The sequence below is a fragment of the Sminthopsis crassicaudata genome, chromosome 4 (genome assembly GCF_048593235.1).
Source record: "Sminthopsis crassicaudata isolate SCR6 chromosome 4, ASM4859323v1, whole genome shotgun sequence".
NCBI classification, from domain to species: domain Eukaryota; kingdom Metazoa; phylum Chordata; class Mammalia; order Dasyuromorphia; family Dasyuridae; genus Sminthopsis; species Sminthopsis crassicaudata.
The window spans coordinates 24,240,217-24,266,141 of record NC_133620.1 but is presented as its reverse complement, the minus strand read 5'-3'; the positions used below and the strand labels follow the sequence as shown (position 1 = coordinate 24,266,141).

At 42.5% G+C, this 25,925-nt stretch overlaps 1 protein-coding gene across 1 annotated transcript in view; it reads right to left on the bottom strand.

Moving 5' to 3' along the window:
• EPS15 (epidermal growth factor receptor pathway substrate 15) overlaps positions 1 to 25,925 on the bottom strand; it is a 114,309-nt gene that overhangs the window by 52,492 nt on the left and 35,892 nt on the right. The window contains 8 exon segments of the mRNA XM_074264642.1: positions 877 to 1,074; positions 11,242 to 11,301; positions 12,104 to 12,229; positions 14,577 to 14,642; positions 15,703 to 15,811; positions 17,420 to 17,499; positions 20,180 to 20,317; positions 22,831 to 22,920. Of these exon segments, the coding sequence (XP_074120743.1) occupies positions 877 to 1,074; positions 11,242 to 11,301; positions 12,104 to 12,229; positions 14,577 to 14,642; positions 15,703 to 15,811; positions 17,420 to 17,499; positions 20,180 to 20,317; positions 22,831 to 22,920 (867 nt within the window).

The following is a 25,925-nucleotide window of genomic DNA, read 5'->3' as shown; positions in this document are numbered from 1 at the left end:
AAATGACCAGCAGGAGGAATACAGAGAGGCCTGGAGAGACTTACATCAACTGATGCTGAGTGAAATGAACAAAACCAGAAGATCACTATACACTTCAACAATGATACTGTATGAGGATGTATTCTGATGGAAGTGGACATCTTCAACATAGAGAAGAGCTCATCCAATTCCAATTGATCAATGATGGACAGAATCAGCTGCACCCAGAGAAGGAACACTGGGAAATGAATGTAAACTGTTTGCATTTTTTGTTTTTCTTCCCAGGTTATTTTTACCTTCTGATTCCAATTCTTACTTTGCAACAACAACAAAATTCGGTTCTACACACATATATTGTACCTAGTATATACTATAACATATTTAATATGTATGGGAATGCCTGACATCTAGGGGAGGGGGTAGAGGAAAGGAGGGGAAAATTCAGAACAGAAGGGAGTACAAGGGATAATGTTGTAAAAAAAAATTACCCGTGCATATGAAGTTATAATTATAAAATTAATTTTTAAAAAATAGTTTGCTGGGGAAAAAAAAAAAAAAGAAAGTCCTTTGTAAACTTTAAAGCCTTGTACAAAACAGTCATTACTAATATTGATACTAAATCTCCACAGCAATCCCCAAAATGGAACATGAGCCTACAAATAGTCAAGAGGTGACTATTCATAAACAGAACTTCTCCAAGATAAGCATGCTTCTCCCAAGGGTTGGGGGAGGGAACAGGTCTGAGATGGGGCACATTGTCTTCAGACATCCAGGGATGCTGGTACCACAATCACCAGGTCTGTGAACATTCCCTCCAGCTGGGCAAAAGGCAGCTTAGACAGTTGGTTAGTGCCCACAGATAGCTAACAAGGATCCCAGATTTGGCTTCATGATTACCTGTGTTGCTGCTCTGGCAGGTAGAACACCTACTGGTGGTGACGTCCGGCGTGGGTCCCTAGCATGTGTGACGGAAGACATCGACCGCTTGGGGGCCGAAGTACCAGCCGTTTTTCTCTTTGAAGGTGGCACCAAGGCTGGTGGCAAAGACATTGGCACAGGTTCTTTCTCCAGGGCACAGTATACCAAAAACATGGCCTTTAAAAAAGATGAACCAAGGACAGATATGTTATTATCATTAGGAATACTGAGTCAGTCAAAACAGATAAATGATTTAAATATAAAGAGTGATATCATAAGCAAATTAGAAAAATGTGGAAAATTTTACCTGTTAGATCTATGGATAAGGAAGAGTTTATGACCAAAAAGAGATAGAGAGGATCATAGGAAATAAAATGGATAACCTTGATTACATAAGAATGAAAAAGGTTTTGCACAAACAAAATCAATATAACCAAAATTAGAAAGAAAGCAGGAAACTGGGAAATAATTTTTACATCATGTTTCTCTGAAAATAGCCTCATTTCTCAAATACATAGAAAAATCAAGTCAAATTTATAAAAATAAAAGCCATTCCCCAAGGGATAAATGATCAAAAATGATCTTTTAGAACGGGCAATTTTCAGAGGAAAAAATAAAGTTGGCAAAAGTCACATGAAAAAATGCTCTAAACCATCACTGATTAGAAAAATGCAAACTAAAATAACTCTGAGGTGTCACCTCACAATCATCAGATTGGCTAGTATAACAGAAAAGGGAAAAGAGATAAGGAAAAATGAATACGCTAATGCACTGTTGGTGGAGTTATGAACTGATTCAACTACTCTGTAGAGAAATCTTGAACTATGTCCAAAGGACTATAAAACCTGTGATCCAGCGATATCACTACTACATCTGTTTCCCAAAGAAAACAAAGAATAAAAAGGGGGGGGGGGCTATAGCAACTCTTTCTATGGTGGCAAAGGACTAGAAAATGAGAGGATACATATGACTGGGGAATGGTTAAATGAGTTGTGACATATGATGGAATACTGAAAGCTAAGAAATGATGAGTGGAATGGTTTCAGAAAAACTTCACAAGACTTATACAAAGTGATGCAAAGTGAAGTGAGTAGCACCAGAACACTGTAGATAGCAAAGCAATATTGCAACAACTGTAATTGTGAAAGACCAAGGCATTTCAAAGGCTCCATGATGAAAAATACTATCCATCTTTAGAGACAAAAGTGATGAACATGGAGTGAAGACTGAACTTTACTTTTTTTTTTTTAAACTTTATTTTTGCTTTTTATTTGTGTGCTTTCTTTTGCAATATGGTCAATATGGGAACATGTTTTGCAAGACAATACGTACATAATACAATGTATATTGTAATTAATATGTTGCTTCTCACTACGGGGTCTGTATCCCAAAGAGATCATAAAAGAGGGGAAAATTCTCACATGTGCAAAAATGTTTGTGGCAGCCTTTTACATAATGGCAAGGAACTGGAAATTGCCTGGATGCCTATCAGTTAGGCAATGGCTGAATAAATTATGGGATATGAATGTTATGGAGTGTTATGATTCTATAAGAAATGAAGAGCAGGCTGATTTCAGAATAGCCTGGAAAGACTTCCATAAACTGATGCTGAGTAAAGTCAGCAGATCCAAGAGAAAACATTGTACAGAGTAACAAGATTATCAACTCGCTCTTCTCAACAATGTAGTGTTTTAAGGCAATTCCAATAGACTCGGGATGGAAAATGCCATTCTCATTCAGAGAGAGAACTACTGAGACTGAATGTGGATCAAAGCATATTATTTTCACTGTTTGTTTTCTTTGTGTTTTTTTCCCTTTTTCTTGCAAAACATGACAAACATGGAAATATATTTAAAAGAACTGCATATATTTAACCTACATCAGATTGCTTGCTGTATTAGGGAGAGGAAAGGTAAAGGAGGGAGAAAGGAAAAATTTGGAATACATCTTTTAAAAAATGAATATTGAAATGAAGTGATTCAAGACAATTCCAATAAACTATGATGGAAAGAGTCGTCCATATCCAGAGAGAGAACCATGCAGAGTGAATGAGGATTCAAACATTATTTTCACCTTTTAAAAATTTATTTTCTTTCTTATAGTTTTTCCTTTTTTGGTATGATTTTTCTTGTACAGTATACCAAATATGTAAATAATTTAAGATGAATATTGAAAACTATCTTTATATGTATTTTGAAAATAAAAAGCTATTTTTTTTAAAAAAAAAGGAAATATGTTTAAAAGAATTGTACATGTTGTATTGGTCAACCTGCCATGGGGGGGAGGAGAGGGGAAAGAAGGGGAAAAATTCAAACAAAAGGTTTGGTGATTGTCAATGTTGTAAAATTACCCATGCATATACTTGGTAAATAAAAAATATTAAAAAAAATAATAAAGAAAGAAAATAAATACTCCCCACAAAACCCTTTAAAATAAAGTTTTAAAAATACCTATTAAAAAAAAAAAAAGAATTGTACATGTTTAACCTGTATTGGATTGTCTGAGGGAGGGGAGAAAAGAAGAAAAATTTGGAACATAAGGTTTTGCAAAGATAAATGTTAAAACTGTCCTTGCATTATTTAGAAAAATAAAAAGCTATAAAATAAATAGGATAAAAAAACTACTGACGAAAAAAAAAATCACGGTGGAGGAAAAACAGATAGAAAATGGAGAATTTGGAACTCAAAATTTGAAAAAAATAAGTGTCAAAAATTTTTTTTACCTGTAACTGGGAAATAATTAATGAAATAAATAGAAAAAATATATACTTAAAAAAGAAAAATCTGTGAAGACTTATATGAACTGATCCAAAGTAAACTAAATAAAAGCATTATGCACAGTAACAGCAATATTTTAAGGAAGCTCAAACCGTGAAAGATTTAGCTACTCTGCTTCAAGACAAATCTAAAGGACACATGATGATTAATGCTATCCACCTCCAGTGAGGGAAATGACAGACTTTGAGTGGAAACTAAAATATACTTTTTTTTCACATTATTTTTCTTGCCGTTTTTTTGGCAACATGGCTAATATGGAAGTATGTTTTACATTACTTCACATGTATAATCAATAGATTGCTTACCTTCTCAATGGGTAAGGGAAGGATCAGAAGGAAATTAGCAACTCAAATTTTTAAGAAAATGAATGTTAAAATAAAGCATATTAAAATATGAATAAGTAGATGGATGAATAAATAACTTTTAAAAAAGGATTATTGACCCAGTCAGAACTTGAGTTATTATTAGGCTTCTTTGAGGGTTTCCTTGGGTTAGTGAAAGCAAGTGTTTTCCTATTGCCAAAACATTTGCATCAAGGCAATGGGCTAATTAATGTGCCAGCAGCCCCATGCTTTAAGTGACTTCAAGGAAGAAATGAGGAGAATATATGACTTTCTCATCCCTATCCCCAGAAAACAGGCCAGAGTTGAGATCCCCAAAGGCAAGAAGTTGAAAATGTTGCGACTGCCCATCCAGCACCCAAGATCCTGCTTCTCCAACCTGCATCTGTGCCCCAAACTCCAACAGCGACAGAGCTACAGTTCAATGGCTTGAGAAGTTGTTTGTGACTCATTAGAGGCATGAGAAGGGGCCCACAGGACTCCTCTCACTCAGTCCTAAGGCACCCAGCTAGCAGTGACCAATTCCCCATATGAGACCAGCAGGAGTCAGTCACAACCACCATTCTAGCAAAATTGTCCCGTTTGGGCTCCATTTGCCAATCTGGTGATTTCTGCATCCCATTTCCTTCATTCACATACTGCAAAACCGTCCAGGTTAAATTTGTTTTCTCCCCTCACATCAGTTTAAGTCCAATATGCATTAGGATCCCCTGAACAGAAACACTTGACATTCGGAGATAAACACCAAGACTTCCACGCCCAGGAGGGCCAGCTTTGTCCCCTCCCTACAAAGAGCTGGAGAATTAAAACTTCTGTTTTTAGAGTAACACCAAGGAACCAGGCTTTGACTCGGCATCCACTGAGCCTGGGGTTACAGAAACAGATCAGACTCAAAAAGCCATGACTCAAAGACCATTTAGATTTATAGAGAAGTACAAGATTGGCACAGAATGAGGGGAAATGATTAGCAAGGACCACAAAAGGTCAGCATTCCTCTCAGCAGATGGAAGCGATTTCCTGGAAAGGCGGGTACTGAAAACACAAAGTACAGTCGGCCATCTGTTGTCAATGGACAACAAAAATTTTTGGAAGCTAAAGAACATGTTTTCAATTTCACGTTGTCTGAATGTGTTGCTTTCCCTCACAAATGAATTCAAAATAAGTTTTTAAAACTTTCCACAAAAGTCGTGACCAACTTGAAATTGTGAAAAACACTGAGGTTTCTTTTCCACATGTATGCAAACTCTATTCCTTCAAATGAGGGGGGAGTTCGAGATTAGTGCTGGGAGCCCCCTAAAGGGAAAGTTCTCAAAAGTGGGGGGCAATCCCCTAGGTCTGTCCTATCTCAAGCCCCAAGGGGTGATAGGATTCCTGCTAGCTCTGGCCGTTTGTGACTTGTCACCTCTAGTCCAAAAGAGGAAAAAAAGGGAAGCTTGGAGAATTTCTCCTCATATCTATATATTTCACCCCAGCAAATTACATTTAGTTTCAATATTAACAAGAAGTCCTTACACCTTTAACTAGCAAACAGCCCCAAAACATTGCTTCTGATTATAAATGAAAAGCAAAATTAACTCTCAATAGCTTTGAGAAAGGGGGTAACCTCCTCTCAGGCCCCTCCTACCTTTTCCCCCAGCACTGAGCACTTAATAAAGACTAACTTGGGCCTCAGCCCATGGTCTTCCGAGACACATCTGTAAAATGGGAATGCTACCCGCACCCAGGAAAGTATGGTATAAAACCAGGGAAACGTGAGCTCTTATTAATCCATAAAAGACACGCTTAGTGTGCTCAGCTCCCCTCTCTGAATCTCTGAGTGCCATGGCAGCTTGTCCCTTGAGGGATACAATCACTTGAATGCCAGCTAGCGTCCCTGACAACAGCGGCAGGAATGAGCATCCTGAGGCCATGAAAGCAATACAAGCCATCTCAGGACAAGGGTAACAGCTTCTCCTTTCCTCACAGCTCCCAAAGGGCCCAGCACCATGCTCCTGAATCCCACAGAGGCCTGAGCAATGTTAAGGATTAATAAACAACTGGCCTAATTTAAGGCCTGGAATGCAAACCAACAATAATAATTAACTAGACCTATTAAAATTCTAGACTGATAAAAAGGGGGGAGGGTTTCTGACTGAGAAGCAAAAGGCAGCTCAAAGAATGAAAGTGGCTGGGAGCAGGGGGAGTGTGGACAAGCCGGGAGAGCCTCATTCTAGTCCCAGTTCTGTCACATGTCACCTCCTTCTCTGAGCCTGTTTCCACATCTGAAACCGTGAATGGACCAGAAACCCAGATCTATCAGGATGTAAAACACTATCAATACATTTAAATACAGACATTCATCAATATTATAAACTGAAATGGAAAGGGGTGGGAAGGGAGGAAGGAAAAGTGGGATGGAACCTTTGCAATGAAAAGTAATAGTTTTAGAACAAAGAAAGGAGGCAGGGCTTCATAGACAAGTTCCAAACTCATGAAATTTGACCAGAGACCTGGCAATAATTAACAACTAAAATGGCCTCAAGAAGCCTGGAAATAAATAAGCAAATTCACACATTCTACCTACAATGAGCTAATTGAAAGGAAATTAGGGCTGTTTGGGGGCACCTTCTCAACCTTTTTGGAGGCCATCTCTGTAAATTAATTTGATTTGGCTCTTCTACAAATCTGACCGAGCCAGTGGCACCTGGTCAGCCTTTGACTCTTGGTTCCTATGACTACAACCACCCTATAAGCAGCAGGGTCTCAGCAGCTGCCACCTCCTTCCCCTGCTTAGAGGTCCCACCAAAAGCCTACTTGCTGGCCTAGATGGCTAGGTACCACAGTTATTCTCAACCGCCTTTTAGGACTTGCCTGCATTGTCATCCGGCAGCCTTGCCTCTTCCTTAGCCAGAGGGCCCACCCTCATACTCTTTGCAGTTCCCCTTAAAGTGCTTCTTCTCCCTGAGAGCATTCCCCCACACTTAGCAGAGTGCTGACCCATATTGAGTGGATGCTTAATCAAAGGTTGTTCATTATGGAGATAAAAAGACAAATAACAGCTAGGTTGTGGAGATCTGGGGTGCAGGAGAGAGACCTGAATATGAAGCCAAGGGACTGAAGTTCAAATTCTGCCTTTCACAGTCATTTTGTGTCTCTTTGGGGCTCATTCTTCTCATCTGTAAAATGAGCGGTCTGAGGTCTCTCCCAGCCCAAAATGTATGATTTATGACACAGAAAAGATAAGGCCTTGCAATGAGTAGATTCTTTAAAAAGACAAATAGATTCTGAGTCTTTTAAAAATATCTTTGAAAATATATGAAAAACAAAAGTTGGAAAATGGGTCAAGAAAATAAACCATTATCAAATTAGACACAAAAATCCTGCATCGAAGGCTCTCTGGTCAAAATTGGCTTAGTTCATCCGGTAAAATGAGGTCACCGAGTCCCTCCAAAAGGCCACGCCCAGAAGAAACCAAAGGCAGTCCGTCTAAAATGACATGCCCCTCAGAGAACTGGCAGGACGGAATGTGGCCGATCCGGTTCTAAGCCCCAGCCAGCTGTGTGGGTGCCCAACACCAAGGCGAAACAAGGAACTCGGAAGCTAGTCCCTCTTTTCTATAATTCAGTAAATTAATCACAAAGTTTAAACAAAGAAGCAAAGTAACCCCTTCCAGACAAATACTCAGCCCACACTTCCCAAACACTAACTTAGGCAAATAAAACTCATAATCCCAGCCTCCAGAGCCCTGAATGACATGCCTGACCTGGCAAAAGCATTTTGTAAGGCCCCTTGCTACTCCAACATGACTCTGGGTGAAACTGGCCTCCTTGGGCGGAGCATCGGGAATATAACCGAAGGTTCACAGAAAAGGCTGGGCTGCCCAAAGGCCCGAGATTCTGATCCAGTGAGACCTTGGGCAAACAGGTCTCTTCAGCTAAAACCTCAGGGGACTGGCCTAAATGAGGCCAGGAATTCCATTCCTGGAATTTTCTCAAATCTTATTTTTGAATGTGCAGGTACTTTTGTTTCCAAAAGTAAGTTATGATGCTGAGATTAATAATTAACCTTCCCTTGAACTATTTTCCCTAATGGAGGGAAAATGTTCTCTTTTAACTTCTGTACAGAAGTGGGAAGTGGCCTGGAAAGGGCCTCAAGATCCGTGCCACAAACGTGATGGTCCAAGGCAGTGGAAACATAACAGTTACACTAAAACTGCCTTCAAGTACCCAAGGGCCTGTCATGTCCATCCTTCTTCTCACAAACAGATTGTGTTTGGACATCAGGAAAAGCTTTTCTAATAGCTAGATGTCTATCATGTGGACAGAAAGGCCTGAATTCCAATCTTGCCTCAGATGCTTCCTTAGCTTTGTCAGCTCCCTTCTGCTCTGCCACAAAGTAGAATGGCCGTCTCCATAGACCATGACAAGCCTTCCTGAAGATGTTCAGGTGAAGATCATATCACTTCTTGGAAGACTTTCTGCTGCCCTGAAAAGCAGGTGGGCTGCCTGCTCCCCCGGGCATCTTCTAGCAGACTCTGTGTTTATACAGGGAACTCCATGACCTCCTCATGGAGTAGAGAGGATGCCTATTTAGAGTGAATCCACTTGAACTCTAACAGAACAGCCTGAATTTGGAGTTGGAGAATCCAAGTTCAAATCTCAGCTGAGTTTCTTTTTGAGTCACATGAAGCAAGTCACTTGTCCTTTCTAAGCCTGTTTCCCATTCTTTTAAATGAGTGGATTGGACATTAGTAGATTTCTATTCTTGACAAAAGGCATTTTTTTAAACAAAAGTTTCCCACAGCATTTGCACTCTCACTATCTGCTGATTGAAAAAATATCCAAGCATAAGAATGTACTATTGGGAATTCAGTCACAGTTTCACAAAACCAAAATATCCCCAAGAATTCTCACAGAGTGGGGTCTGGCATACAGAAGGTGCTTCATAAATGTTTGTTGACTGATTACCAATGGTATTAAGTGGGGGAAAAAAAATTTGAAACCTTTTTAAATCTAAGAGTAAACAGTATAGATAACACACTTCAATGAAGAAGACTGTTTCAATAAAAGATTAACTATTTCAACTATTTCAATTAACTATTAACTATTTCCAAAATGCAAAATAATGACAATAATAGTAATAATAATAATTGGTCACAAATGAAGCAAAAACCAAACAAAATGACTAAAACAAAAACCCATGTCTCTACCGTGTGTTCTCGCTCGTTGTCACAAAGCTTGGTAAGTTTTGGAGCTTTCTTAGGTATCAGAGATGGAATTTGTGGACCACAGAATGTTCAGACACCTTCTTCAGCTCTAGATTCCAAACAAATATTAGACTATCTAGGCCTAAAGCTGCACCCTGATTTCCCTCCCTCAGTCTATTCTTCAACATCACTGTCAGCATTCATCTCTGGAACCAGGCAGAGAGCTTAGGACGGTCAAGGATAAAAAGGCCCCCACATAGATTACACAATGCTCATGGCAGCACTTGTGATAACAAAGGGGCTGGGGAAGACATCCACTAATCAGAAGAGAGCTAAAGAAACTGAATTGTGAATGGAATGGTACAGGAGTGAACAGAAAGAAATCATGACCAAGATGGACACAGAGAAGCAAGGGAGGACTTGTGGGAACAGATGCTGAAGGATGCCACAACCACAGTGGGGACGCAGGATGGCTGCCACACCTTCACATCCTCGCAACCAAGCTCAGGCCAAAGGAGGGAGTGAGGAGACACACCCCCCACTCCACCCCAGCTTATTTGCAGGGGACTGAGGGGCAAGGAGAGTCATGCACAAATCAGACTCTTTCTACGGTGGAAAAGCTGGTGGAGCCCAAAATATAGCGATTTATCTGGGAGGGCACAGAATGGGAGAGCTCAGGAAACATCAGTGATGAAACCCCCCGAAAACATTAATAGAAAGTTACTTTAAAAAATTATTCTCAGTAAAGCAAACAGTGCATTCTAATCCCCTCAGAGCTCATTCTCTTTCCTTATAAGAGAATTTTACTTGAAGAGGTTTCTTTTTCCTAAGTAAATAGCACCGATGGAGTTTCAGCCACAAGGCCCAAAAAGGCAGGCACCTTGAGTGCGAAGCCTTCGCTGGCTCACCTAGGCTGTCTGCTAAACTTTCAGAGGAATCACTGCAGGAGGGGGGACAGTGAGTCACGGAGTTCCAGCCAATCCAGGATCAGACAAACTTCCAAAGGCTGGTGGCCAGTTTCGATACCCTTTCTTCTTTCAACTTCCCAGAGGGTAGAGAGATGTCTGCTCACTCCTTAGCTTGACATATTACTATATGGATGGTGAGAACCAAGGCATGTCAGCTAGGAAGCTAGGATAGAGCTACAGATGAAACACTGAGTTCAAATCCTGCCTCAGATACTTACTAGCTATGTTAGCCAGGCAATGCACTTAACCTCTGTCTGCCTCAGCTGTCTCTTCTGGAGAATGAGAATAATAATAGCACCAGTGTCTTTAGGACAAAATAAGGTACTATCTGTAAAGCACTTTGCAAATCTCTAAGAGTTATGGAAATACTAGCTATCATTATTATTATTATTATTACCATAGACTTCCTTTGGCTTTTAAAAAATGAAACCAGGGGTTCCACTCAAAAACAAAACAAAATCTGAACATTTACAAAGTTGCTGGATACATAACGAACAACATAACTGACAACGTAAGTAACCCTTCAACAGTTAAGATGGTCAGAGTTAATGCTTCTAGCATTTCCATAGTAGTAGGGCTTGCGAGGTCCTCAGATTATGATGGGGTGAGGGAGTGGGGAGGAGAGGGGGAGGGACTGTTCTTTCCTTTTTTTTTTTTTAAATGAAGTGTATATAAAGAATAAGGTTTGACCACAGCCCTCCTGACCCCAAGAAAGAGACAAAGCATATGTTATGACAAGAGAAGCAGTGAGCAGCGACTGGTTGAAAAATGCAGGGTGAGGAAATGGGACAGCAAGATTGGTGGAGGAGAAATTAGTCTAGGCAGGTGCCAACTTGGGAAAAGGAAAAGAGGAAGGAAGAGAAGACAACTGAGCAAGCAGAGTGTGGAGGGTGGAGGAGAGGCAGCCGCTCAGGACCCAGATGTGAATGGGTTGGCCCCAGAACTCTGAGGACAACAGCGGGGGGAGGAGGGGAAGAAGGAGGGACCTCGGCACATTTCCCCCCACCTCCCCCACTCCACCCCAACCAGCGCCTATCATCCCACAAAGACAGGAAGTCGGGAGAGATACTTACCACGGCAAACTCATCTCTGTCCAGCATTCCATCATGGTCAATATCACTTAACTCCCAAACCTGCAAAACCCCACAAAGATGATTTATTTTCTCTCCATTCAATATCAAAGGCCCAGAGAGCAAAAGCTCCATCTGTTTCATGTGATCCTCCCACAAATCCTGGGGCAGAGTCAATGACATTTTGCAGAGGGGGAGACTGTGGCTCAAGATGTTAAGTGGCTTGGTGGCTAAGGTCACGGCGCTCACGTGAGCCAGCCTTTGGAGAAAAACTCTATATTCTGTAACCATTTGATTACTACTTCAAAGTTAATAATTCCTAACACTATGAAGCTAGCAATCAGAAACATTTTAAAAAGCAATTGCTACAGAAAGTAGTTTTAGGAAACATGCCCTACTAAGTCCTTGAAAAGTAACAAAGTTGGACAAATTAGTTCAAAAGTGCTACTTAAAAGTAATCTCTCTTAGAATAAACTCTGTATCAAAAATTCAAAGAAAATCTTGAAATCCTAGCAATAAATGTCCAGTGCAATGAATCAGAAAGAAACCTGCTTGGGAAGTTCACATGGGCTTACAAATGTCCTCAAAAACTAGCCATGACACTGAGAAAATACCCATAATAAATATGAAAATTATTTATAATCAAGCCAAAATATTAAAAATTTTAAAAGGGATAGAAATGGTAGCAAAATATATAAAAACATGAAAAAATTAGCAAGATGATTTAAAATTTGTAAAGTTTTCAATTTAACAGCAGGTGGAAAGTCAAACGTGAACAAACCAATAGTTGTACTTCATATCCATCAAACCCCAAAGCAAAGTGGTTTTCTATTTATTTTGACAGATACTATGAAGACATGCTTACTCTCCCAAGGATATCCACAGGCAGCTTGGAGTTGAGTAGCACTGGCTTCACCTTCTCACCAGATAATAATCCACTCACAGGGTTAAGACTGTCAAAAATTGCATCATATTTGGCCTTCTCCTCAGACTATAATGAAAAGAATAGAGATTAAAAATAGTTAAAAATCAGAGATAATATAAAGAAAATGATTTTCTGACCAATTGACTATAGAAAAACACCTACCATTCAATTTTTAAAGAATACATAAAATATATAAGTTCCATTTTTATTCTGAGCAGAATAATGATTGCAAATCCTTGGAGCTTCCCAAATATCCATTCTCTGGCTGTGACACCCTCCTCACACCTCACACCTCCTCCTCACACCTCCTCACACCTGTTCTGGAGAAAGCCACAGACTACCTGTGCTCAAAGGAGGCAGCCTGATCAATTCAGAGTGAGAGGTGAGGCCCAGGGAGACATCTTGCCCAGGCAGTCCAGCTGACGAGGGACACCACTGCCTTGCCAAGTTCTTTGAAATTAAAAGAAATTGCTGCCTTACATATTAAACAGGACATGTCTGTCGGCCTTCTGAATGTGATCTTACCATCTAGTAACTTGGAAGTCAAACTAAATATAAATGTTGATACTATAAACAAATTAGGAAAGCAAGTGATAGTCTCACATATGTGGAAAAGGGAGGAATTTGTGGCCAAAGAAAAATTAGAGAACATTGTGAAATGGAAAATGAATAATTTTGATTATACTAAATTTTAAAAATTTTGTACAAACAAAACCAAAGCAGCCAAGATTAGAAGGCAAGCAGAAAATTGAGAGAAAAAAATTTGCATCCAAGGGCTCTGATAAAGGCCTCATTTCTAAAATATTTGGAGAACTGACTCAAACTTAGAACAATACAAGTCATTCTCTAATTGATAAATGATCAAAGGACACAATTTTCAGACAAAGAAATTAAAACCATTTCTAGTCATATGAAAAAATGTTCTAAATCACCAATGATTAGAGAAATGCAAATTAAATCATTACACACCTCTCAGACTGGCTAAGATAATGATAAATGCTGGAGGAAATGTGGGAAATTTTAGATATTAATATATTCTTATTAGAATTGTGAACTAACCCAGCCATTCTGGAAACAATTTGGAACTATGCCCTAAGGCTATCAAACTGTGCATATCCTTTGATCCAGCAGTCTCTACTGGCTCTGTATCCCAAATAGATCATAAAAGAGGGAAAGGAACCCATATGTGCAAAAATGTTTGTAGCAGCCCTTTTTGTAGTGGCCAGAAATTGGAAACTGAGTTGATGGCCATCAGCTGGGGAATGGCTGAATAAGTTATGGTACATGAATGTTATGGAATATTATTGTTCTATAAGAAATGATCAGCAGGATGATTTCAGAAAGGCCTGGAGAGACTTACATTAAATGATACTAAGTGAAGTAAATAAAACCAAGGAACATCATATACAGCAACAAGGTTATGTGATGATCAACTCTGATGGCCATGGCTCTTCAACAATGAGGTGAGTTGAGGCAATTCTAATAGACTTATGATGGAGAGAGCCATCTGCATCCAGAGAGAAGACTATGGGGAATATATGTGGATCACAACATAGTATTTTCACCTTCTTTGTTGTTGTTTGCTTGCTTTTTTTTCCTTTTTGATCTGATTTTTCTTGTGCAGCATGATAAATGTGGAAATATATGTTTAGAAGAACTGCACGTTTAACCTATATTAGATTACTTGTGGTTTAGGGGAAGGAGTGAGAGAGATGGAAGGGAAAAAAATTTGGAACACAAGGTTTTGCAAGGGTGAATGCTGAAAATTATCTTTGCATGTATTTTGAAAAAAAAAAGAGCTATTATTAAAAAAAAAAAAAGAAAAAGAAAAAGAAAAAGATAGTCAACCTATGTGAGTATTATCTGAACACGAGACCAAAGAATATGATTCCTCATTTCCCCAAATTTGTCAAAGCTTCACACCCAGGGCCTTACAGACTATTAATACACCATTATCTAGTCAAGTCTATGCTTGAAATTAACCACTCCCCCAAAAATATTTTACCAAGAGTAAAAACAATATCTAAGACACACAATCAATATAAGGACCCAACCAATAACTACTGAAGCATTCATTTTTGAAACACAAATGGCATCTATTTCCCCAGAAATCTTCATTTTAAAATGATCACTTGGGTACTTAAAAGTGCCAAAGGCTCAGATCAGTCTGCCCCATCAATTTTACAAAAAGAAAGGTCTAAACCCAGGAACTCAGTTACCAAAACATCTCAAATAGAGCAACTGGACACTTAATACTGGACCAGAGAGCCCCAGGTATTTACTGGCTGAATCGAAAACCAAGCTTCTGGACAGTAACCGTCCTTTAGAAGCCAAAGCCTCAACTCAGATGCTATGAGAATGGCCCCAGGATCCGGGGTGTTCTCCCATGTTGAGAGAGCCCAAAGATACTTACTTTGACAGCCCACGGGAGCTCAGTTGATGCTGGGCCGCTGAGTAGCAATGGGCTGCTTGAATCACGCTATAACAGAAAACAGTCAGGGTGCTTTCAAATGTTGACTTTTTGTCTGTTTGCACAACCTCACGCCAACGTTGGGGCGGGAGCAGGGGGATGGAGGGTATTTGGTATTAAGTCAAAATGTTCAAAATCTAAAACGTTCCCTGAATTATTCCTTTCCATTTCTGCATACGGGAATGCAGAGGGCTTTGTTATCAAGTGGAGGCTTAATTAAAAACAAAAATAAAAATAACGAGTCCTCAGAGTTCATTCTAATGATTTCAAAAGTCTAGTCCAATACTGTGGCAGGGCAATAGCCACCACACCCAGCCACTGCAGAAATACAGGCTGGATACCATTAAAATGGACATGGTGAAAATCTCTAGATACAAAATGATTTCCCAGCCCCAACTTATGACTGGTTTAGTTCAAATACTACTCAACACAGCCACATCCCGGGCATAACAGTGAGAATGGACAGTCCTTCACCATGACAAGGCCTATAGGCCATGTCAACAGGCCCTGCTGCTGACCAGGCTCTGGGCAGGCAGTCATGCTCCCAAGCTGGGATGCCCCATCTGTCCCTCCTGCCCTTTTCAAAGGTCGTCCTGAGATGGCAAGTGTGCTGCCAGCCCAGAACCGACCCAGGGGAGGAGTCAAGTCAGTTTGGCTAGAAGGCAGAGTCTGAGAGACATACATACACACACACACACACACACACACACACACACACACACACACACAGAGTCAGATCACAGAAATGACTGTACTTAAAAATGACTTCGCTGCCCAGGATTTTTACCCATAGCAAATGTCCCTGCAAGGCCCTCCATCTTTCGTGGTCTCCCAGCTCATGTCCCCACTCTGCAGAGCACACAGTCGTCTCCTGTTCTAGCTCACGACCTATGGATATATTCTAGGATAACTCAAGGCAAGGGGGAAGAAGTTCATTCATCTGATGGTTCTGCTAAAAAAAAACACACAAAAACTTATTTCAACCTCATTAACTATCCAATTATTAGAGTTACAACAAAGGCCAAGAAAAACACCTTCAGTGGGAAGCAAGAGTAGCTGTTCCATTTGCCAGTAAGCCCAGTGAGGGCAGGGATGGCTGATCTGGCTTCTCGGGGCCCAGCACAGTCCCAGCATTGACTATCAGAAATGTGGTGTGGAAGCATAAAACTTGGGGTGGCCTAGAAATGGAAGCGCCAAGCCCGCACTGGGCACATGCCACTTCGCAGAAGCCTGGTTCCCACTCAGAGTAAGTCACAGCAGGTTATTGAGAGCAAATGAATAACTATAAGTAAATATCTGCCATCATAAGGATCATTCGAGTCGAAATTTGAACTCCGATCTTGCCATAGCTGTCCAGCGCAAGCAAGGTCAGTGATTATCATTTGGGAACAACTTCTCAGGGCTGACAAGGGACTGTGCATGATCTAGCCTTCTAACGTCAGCAGCACATTCTCCCAATTAGACTGAGCAGCATGGGGGCTACTCTGTGGCCATCACTGCCCATGATCACCCAACCCTGCCAAAAGAAAAGGGATCCCCCCTTCGGATGTGCCCGCCTGTCTGTGCTACCCCCACAAAATGGGGGAGCCATCCAGCCCGGAGGAATCGAGCGCAGAGCTTCCTCCCCACGGTAGACTAAGAATACGACCATCTGTGGGAAGAAGTCCTGCACGGGCCCCTGGAAGCCAAGCTGGAATTAGCAGCGGCTCAGTGGCTGACACACTGGCCACAGGCCTGAACCCCAAGTCAAATAAGACCTGAATTCATATCCTGCCTTACTCACTCACCAAACTGGGGGGACTCCCCCAGTTTGGTGAGCCTGCATTAAGGCATTAAATGCTGTCAGCCTCAGTATTCTCATCTGTTAAATGGTCATGGGGATCCAAGGAGATTATCTTTGCAGCGCACTCTGCAAACCTTCAGGTGCTCTACCAGTGCTGACTATTATTAACTGAGACCCACACTGGCTCATGAGGACTGGCATTAACCCTCCCTCTTGGTGCTCAGCTTGGCAGATAGCAAACTATTTCAAGTCTCCCTGAAAGACCTTTCCCCCTCCTGCAGAGGCATAGAATGCCCCCTCGGCCTCATCAGTTCTCGGGGCTCCCTTCCCCAAGGCAGAGTGGACCACTTGGCCGATATGGTCCCTCCTGCTGCCCCTTGTGGCTGGCCATCACTGTTTCCAGCTCTTTGAGGGCCAGAGACACAAGCTCATCAAGGGCCATGAGATGCAGGAAGAGCACAAGAAAATCTGGGGCCCAAGGATCAGGATGTACAGCCAAGTCTTCTCTGGACTTTTATGAAACAGGACAAGTTGCTCCCTAGGGCTCAGTTTGTTGTTTGCTCTGGAGGCAGTTGGGATTAAGGGTCACACAGCTAGGAATTGTTTGGGGTCACATTTAAGGGCCACGGCTCTAACCACTGCACCAGCCAGCTGTCCCGGTCCAGGTTTTCATCTGTAAATCACAGGCCAAGATCAGGTGGTCTGCAAGTCCTTTCAGGCTCTAAATACCTTGATCAGATGGCCTCTCAGAGTTCAGTTTTCCCATCTGTAACATGGGCCAATACCCTCTGGCACTGCCCGTTTCACTGACGAAGAGAATGCCTTGAAAGTCACGTGACAGCAGAGAAGCGTGAGTTGTGATTACGGACGGGCACAGAAGGCACAGGCAAGACCAGTGTCTGACTCTGCCATCACCAACGGCTGCAATGCATGGGGAAGTAGCAAGACAGCCCGTTCCACTCAGCATCCTGACTGGGGTGCTGTCCCAAAGCAGAGCACCCACTTCAGGAAGTCTGCGAGCAAGGCTGGCGGCAGGTCTTGGGCACTGACTGTGCCAGCTATCTTTGGAGGACACTTGCCACACTGGAGAGTCAAGAGAATGGGGGTCAGAGATGGCAGGAATGACTGTATCTGCTGCAAGTGACGGCACCACGAGCTGCTTGGAAGCATTTTCACCACACACAGGAAGAGATGGTGGCCAATGTCTGACTTAAGCCAATGAATAAAAATTGTCCCTGACAGGACTGGAAGGAGGTGGGCAGTGTAAGAAGTACTCCCCTTATTGACAAATGAGGAAACTGAGGCTCCAGGAAGCATGGGGAATGTCCACACAATTACCAAGTATCAGTCTGGCCCTGGCTGAGCCCCGCTTTCTGATCCCAGGTCTAAGCTGGTCTTCCTGCCATACCATTCCTGCTTTATGGCACGCTCATGTGACGAGGAACATTCTCCTTCTGGCCTTCTATCCATGGAAGGCAGGCCAGAGAGAACACATTCAGAAGGAAAATGGGACAGGGTGCATGAAAGCAGGAGCCTGCTTGGCAGGACTTCAAACTGGGCCTTCCCTGACATTAGAATCCTGAGCACAGGTGGGGGTTCTATGTGGAACATCAGGCAGGGACTCTCCTGGGCAGACCTTCCTTTTTTTTTTTTCTTTTTTCCTGAGGCTGGGTTTTTTCCTGAGGCTGGGGTTAAGTGACTTGCCCAGGTCACACAGCTAGGAAGTATTAAGTGTCTGAGACCAGATTTGAACTCGGGTCCTCCTGAATTCAAGGCTGGTGCTCTATCCACTGCGCCACCCAGCTGCCCCCTAGACCTTCTTTTCAAGCCCAGAAGGCCACATCTGGTCCCTGCCCTCAGGAAGCTTACAATCTAAAGGAGGAAAGCAAGTAAGGATGGACAAACCAGCTAAAGACAAGATAAATAAGAGATAATTATGGGGGAAGGCGAAAGAATTAGGAGGGTTGGAAAAGCATTCCTACAAGAATGGGATTTTATTTGGGACTTAAGGAAGCCAGGAGGCAGAAAGGGAGGGGCTGCAGGACAGGTGCATTCTGCCCAACAACAGACCTGGAGACCCTAAGAAATAGCAACTCAGAGCAAATGTCAGACAGGCCAAGACACCAGGCACCCTCAGACCTTCCAGACGCCCAATCAGACCTGTGTCCGTGGCACTGCTCCCAACTTTCCAGCCATTCTGGCCTGTTTGGAGTAAGTTTTACCTCCAAGCTAGAAAACCATGACAAGATATAAGTTTTGAGTAACTGAAGCAGCTCCAGGTCATACAGTGGATAGAAAGGGCTTGGGGGCAGAAGGGCCCAAGTTCAAAGTTGGCCTCAGATACTTCCCAGCTTTGTGACCTTGGACAAGTCACTTAATGCTTGCCTCAGTTTCTTCCACTATAGGACAGAGATAACAATATCTAAAACACACAGTTTTGTCGTGAGAAGCAGAGGAAATATTTGTAAAGCACTTAATGCTTGCAGACAACTGTGCCCTCAATTCCTTCCCCTTTTGAGACCAGAGCCCAAACTTATTGAATTTGGACTCATGAAACACCTTGTGAATCAATAAGACACATACAGACAGCCACAGGTTCAGGTGTGTGCTGATACATCAACATACACACATCGATGTGCTCGTGAGCCTGCATCTTTTTATGCCCTGCTGGGACAGTGTCCAAAAGGGAGAAGTCATTCCATGGGAACACGTTCCCAGAACTTCTGCTCTGGGGATCCCCAACTCCTGGAATCGTACCAGCACTTGGAGGGCAATTCAATAAATCCATGGAGAAATGAGATTCTATAGAATGGGTTACTCCAATGTTTAATGTTTAGAAATATTTTCATTTCAAGAGTTTTATTTTTATAAGAATTGGTTAGAAAAGCTCTGGTGGAAGATTCTTCGCAATGTAAGGAAAAATCTTCCTCACTATTAAGCCTATGTGAAAGAGAACAAGGTCTCTCAGAGGTAGGTTATTTCCCATGATTGGAACTCCTAGCAGAGAATGGATGATCACTTGTTGATATATTTCTATTTATGTGTGGGTTACCGGATAGCTTTAGAAGTCACTTTCCTCTACTATTTAAATTCTGTGAATCATTGATTCTGAAACTATTCTCTTCTCTAATTTGAACACTAACTTTCCACATAATTGCAAAATGGAGAATCTTACGTTTTTCTTTAATAAATAATAATAATGTTGGACATGTATACATTAAAAAAAAAAAAGAAAAGAAAAGCTCTGGTTACTTTTTCCGATTTATTTCCTATTTCTCCCCTTTACTGGCTAATTGGCCTGACAGTTGATCTCCACAGCTCCAGGCCTTTACACACATTTGTCCCTCATGTTGCAGCTGTGCTCCCTGCCCGCCTCTGCCCAGAGAATCCCTGGCTTCCTTCCAAGAATGGTTTGGGAGTCATCTCTCCCCTTCCTGAAACGACTTGATATTTATTTCTCTACACACACATTACCGTCTCCCAATGGATGGATGTTATATGAAGGCAGGGAGTTGTTTTCTTTTTTTCTTTGAATGCTCAGCCCCTCGCATTGGTAATTTCATCTGTTCAGTTAACTCCCAGTACAAAAACTCCCTTCATTCAACAATTCACCTCTAACTGGGCATCTCAGAGAGTGACATGGGGCCCTGCAGCACACAGCTGGCATTCACTAATGGTAAGCTTGAACCCAACATGCCATGCTCCCATCAACCTTGGCGGCTGATGTTTAAGTGTTTGCTATTTGTCAGAATAAAATCAAGTGAAAGCTGGTGGATGACTTAACCATGAAACAAAGGACCAGTGTGAGCTCTCTTATAAGTAGGGTTCTCTGAAGGCCCATAAAACATCTTACCTGCTTGTTCAGGATTCCTTTGCCATCTGTATCTGCCAAGTCCCAGATCTGAATTCAAAAACAAAAACAAACAGCATGTGTCATCCCTCAAGTACTGCCATTATATTGCACACCCCCATCAGGTCTGAGCATCCCAAGTGCCCTGGGGTGATGAGACTTGAAAAGCCCCCAAGTTTCTTCCAGCTAAGCGACTTCAGTTTTTATTAGGAAGGGTTCAATATATTGTATAGTCTATATATTGTATATTCTATAAAACCCGAAATTCAAGTTTAACTTATACTGGAGGGGGTAAAATGATTCGCCACATTTTCATCTGCGCAGCTCAATCATGTTACTGCTGTCACAGACCTCCCGGTACCTTGGAGAGCTCCTGCCGAAGGGAACAGTCTTCCCACTACCCAGCTTCTCACAGACTAGGGCCCATTTACTAGGTTTTCTTCCCATCTTCCAAGGAGAAGAACAGGGGACAAATCAAAGGGAAGGGGAGCGGTGATCTCCTTTCTGCTTCCCAAGGTCAACATTCAGAGCTCCATTAAGCACTTTTCATAGATTACTTCACATAATGTGTGTTGAACAGCAATGCCTACTAGACTGAGAGCTCCCTGAAAGCAGGAGGTAGGTCTTGTGTCTTTCCTGTGCCGAATCAGGTGATGATGAATTACTTACATGTGAGCTGTGGACATGGTCATGTATGTGATATGTGCTTAAGAAATGGCTGCTTAAGCAAGATAATTGTATGAATATATATGCATATACTGGATTTAATATATATTTCTACCATGTTTAACATGTATTGGACTACCTGCCATTTAGGGGAGGAAGTGGAGAAAAGGGTATTGGGGGCTGGAACACAAGGTTTTGCAAGAGTTAATGTTGAAGAATTATCCAGGCATATGTTTTGAAAAATAAATAAATAAATAAATAAATAAAAAGCTTTAATAAAAGAAAAAAAAAAAAGAAATGGCTGCTTATAGGCTGTTTCAGAGAAGCCTGGAAAGACTTAAATGAACTGATGCCGAGTGAAAAGAGCAGAGCCAAGAGAACCTTGTACACAGCAACAAGAAGATCAACTGTGATGGGCGTGGCTCTTTTCAAGGATGAGGTTGTTTAAGGCAATTTCAATAGACGTGTGATGGAAAGTGCCACCCACATTCAGAAAGAGAACTATGGAGAATGAATGTGGATCAAAGCAGTATTTTCCCTTTTTTATTATTGTTTGTTTGTTTTCCCCGTTATATTTTTTCCCTCTTTTGATCTGATTTTTTATTTTTATTTACACAGCAAGATGAATTTGGAAATATGCTTAGAGGAATTCCATATGTTTTAACCTATCAGATCCTTTGATCAGATTCCAAGATTCCTTCTTTGGGAAGGGAAAGAAGGAGGAGGAGGGAAGGAAGGAAGGGAGAAAAATTTGGAGCACAAGGTTTCACAAAGGGGAATGTTGAAAACTATCTTTGCATGTTAAAATGCTATTAAAAGAAAAAAGAAAAAGAAAAGAAATGGTTGCTGGCTCTTTTTGGGTGGCAAAGAATTGAAACTGCCCATCAATTGGGAAACAGCTGGATGAGTTGGTAGTATATGATTGGGAGGGAATACTCCTGTGCTATAAGGAATGACCAATAAGATGGTTTCAGAAAAAATCTGGGAAGACAGAGTGCAGAGTGATGCAAAATAAAGTGGGCAAAACCAAGGGCATACTGTATACAGCAACAGCAATAATGTATGAATATAAGCTACTCTGATCAAGACAATGATGCAAGACATGAAAATACCATCTTCCTCCAGAGAGAGAACTTTTGAACTCTGCAGGCAAATTGAAGCAGACTTTTTTTCCCCCACCTTCTTTATATTTCTGCTTTTTGGTGTGTGTTTTCTTTTGCTACATGGCTAAAATGGAAATATCCTTTGCATGATTTCACATGTAGAATTAATATCATATTGCTTGGCTTCTCAAGGGGGTGGGGAAAGGCTGGTCTAGACAGAGGAAATTTGGGACTTATGACTTTTTTAAAGGAATGTGAAAATGGTTTATACGTAACTGGGAAATATTTAATAAAATAAATGTATATTAAAAGAAACAGCCACTGAGCAAATTCATCTAGTCAATATAACCCTACTGGGTCTCTCACCCTCCCTTCACTGACCCAAGGAACTCAGTGAATTTAGAGGTGGGATGTACAAATACCCCATGGGAAGAATCCATGCAGAGTGAGAAAGCTGAGTGAGAAGCTGGAGGAGGAGGGAAGATCCAGGCTAGGGAACATGGGGGTGGATCAGAAAAGACTTCCTAGAACTAGAGTTGATCTGTAAAAGATGGTCAGGCATTCCAGAGACACAAGTGGAGAACACACTCCAGCACCAAAGAAACTGGATAGTAGCGGGGCCGGAAAGTCGCTGCCTTAGGAGGAGAGCCAAGCCCACGAGTTGTGTCTGCTGCACACTCAGGTCTAAGCCGTGGCTCTACCATCTAGATGACTACAGCAGGCTCCACTTCGTTCTAAGAGCCACCCTGACAATCTCAAGTAGACAGAAGTCTACTAACCGGTCGAGTCACCTACCTTTCCAAGGATCAAGTCTGGAAGACCCGATTTTTTCAGAAAAGTCGCAGCTTCAGACGCCAGCACCCTTCCAACATTGTTTGAGTCTACCTGAAAGGAGACAACCAAACGTGAGCAGCGTGTTGAGTAAACTCAGGTAAGAGCTCTGTGTGGGTCTTAAGTTAGGGGGTCAAAGCATATTCTTCCTAGAAATCTGCCATTACAAGTGGGGGAGGAGGAAGCAGTTGCCACTGACAGATGGGGAAACTGAGGAACCAGAGGAGGAAAGTAGCATAGGATCCTAACATTTACATCTGGGAGCCCTCAGACTCTACCTCCTTAACTGACAGACAAGGGAACTGAGACTCAGAGCAATTAACAGGCCTATCCAGGACCTATCTCCCCACGGTGCTGGGGCCCTGCCCCAGAGCCAATGTGGAGGACAAGAAAGATAAGAATGTAGCCTGCAGACACAGGGCAGCTCCCCAAAGACTTGGAATCAATGGTCACATCTCTCACCCTCCCCTCACCAGGGATCGCACCCCCAAAGCCACATTCTCAAGAACAGGACCGGCCTTATCTATGCCCTTCTAAGGTGCCATGCCCAGAACAAAACCCAGGACTCTGGAGGGGCTGAGGAGTGAGCGGGCAGCCAGACTGTCACCCCCTCCGCAGGGGCACTCTGCTTCTGGGAAGACAGTGAAGAGAAATGGAATTCTCAGTGGCTATGCTGCATCATGCTGACTCATAAGGAGCTTGCAGGCAACTAAACATCTTACAGATTTTTCTCACAGCAATTGTTCTTCTCAGCCTCCCTAAGAGGTGACTGGTGAAACAACAGCTAAAGATCTGTGCCTGTCAGGAAGACCTGGGTTCAAATCCAACTTCACTTGACCTTTCTGCCTCAATTTCCTCATCTGTAAAATGGGGATAACTCTCCCACCTAGGGGATTGTGATGATCAAATGAGATCATATTTGTAACAAGGACCGGGTGATTAGTGGAGAAATGATGAGGCAGGACTCCACATTTCCCCCATCCTTGGGAGTCCCGCCTCATCACTTCTCCACTAAGACAGTATATTTTAATCACTCCAGCATGGGGGCTCCAGAAAGCATGGAACATTTTGTCACCCCAACCTGGGGGCTCTAGAAAGCAGGACACAATACATGTTTGCACAGGTAGGTCCGTTTCCCTCCTTTATGATCTCTTTGGGATACAGGTCCAATAGAAACACTGCTGGATCAAAGGAGTTTGATAGCTCTTTGGGCAAAGTTCCAAATGAGGGTAACATTTATGATAACAATCTTAGACCCCAAGTCCAAGAACCTAAGAAGAGGCCCCACCTTCGGCCTGCCCCACCCCCCAGCCACGTCCAGTGGCCCTGCTTCCAGCATAGTCCCAGAGACCAGAAAATAATGATGCTCCATCAGACTTTAATATGTACCTTAAGAGGTTTCTTTTCCTGAATCAGTAAAATGCTATTAATCAAGACTGTGACAAGTGGCTCCCAGAATGGTCCTAAAAGAAGGCTCCGGGACTCTGAGATGGCCATTGTCTGTCTCACAGCTGAACAACCACAAACAACCCTATGAGGCAGAGAGTAGAGGCTATGGTCCCTACTCAGGTCCCAATCCGGCTCAGAATTCCCATGTTGATAAAAGGCACTTTCCCCTTCTACCTACAGGATTTTTGGAAGAGAATGTGCTGTTACCCGTAAAACATTCTTCGTTTAGGAATTATTATTAAGTGACTTGATCTGAATAGCAGGGCTTGCCATCTAATTCTTTGGCCCAGAAATCTAGCAGTGAATTATGCAAAAATAAAAGACCTGCTAGTTGATAATCCTTCAGGTTGGGGCCTTCAAAGCAAATTCAGCCATGAAGGCTTGTAGGACACCCTAAAGTCATGAGACTCATGACTAGAATAAGGCCTTACTCAGAAAGAATCAGAAAGAAAATGAGGGAGGGGCTGGGGGGAAGATGAGGGGCAACAGTGTGTAGTTAAGAAAATGCACTACTCTAGTGAAGCCATGAGTGGGTGGGACAGGCAGGGGAAGGGCATTTGGATGAAGATCAGCAGAGGGAGAGAGAGAAGCTTTGTCATCATGGGAATGGAGAGGAAAACTGACCCAAGGCTGGCGCCAAGGTGTGGCGGGGGCGGGGGGGGGGGGGCTGGAGGGCACCTGCCGGGCCACCGTCACGCCTTTGCCTTTTCTCATCCTCAACCTGAGGAAAGCGACGTGAGGGTTCGTGTCCTTCCCCAGAAGGTGGAGGAACCCACAAGAGGTCAGGATTTCAGGCCTGACTGTCCCCAACAAGGAAAAGCTGGATGATGCAGTAAAAACAATAGGAACCTTGTGGGGAAGAAACCAAAGGACAAGATCCTGGGACTAAGATTGTGCAGGGCAAACAGGTCCAAGGAGATAAGAAGACTTCAAAAATAAACTTCTTGAGATGGAAAAAGAAGAATTTCTGATAAGCAAAAGGAGAGGCCTAAAGGCACAGATGGGCTGATTTCAAAAACTCCCACAGAGAAGATGAGCACAGGAGCAGCAATGGAGAGCGCGCCAGAGTGGCGCGGGCCGGACATCGGCGTAATGGGCACCAGTGCTCCGGTCCCAGGCAGCCTCCTTCCCCCCCCCCCCCCCCCCCCCGCTACCCTCCTCAGCCCAGGAGATACGTCTGAATTCAACGAGAACAGAGGGAGCTAATGTGCAGGCGACGAGATAGTCAAGAAGGCCTGATTCAGGCCTGACACTCACTTATCAACTGCGGGACTTTAAGAAAGTCCCTAAGAACGTGAGGAGGGACGCATGGGTGAGGGGGGGTTACACTATAATAGCAAGGCAAGTTAAGGAGTAGAATTAAAAGAAAAGAATCAGCAGAGAGGAGATGTGCGCAGACCCTATGACATAGATCAGAAAAAAAAGTATGGGTAGTAGTCACTGATCTTAGATAACAGTCGAGCGTGAAGATTCAATTAAGAGAAAAATCTACACTCTATGTCAGCCATACTGTTTTGGAAGCATGCTTGCCTATGGGTAAAATGTGTCTGAGTATATGTAGACATGTATACATGTTGCTTTATGTAAGTGGTGTATATAGATATATGTGG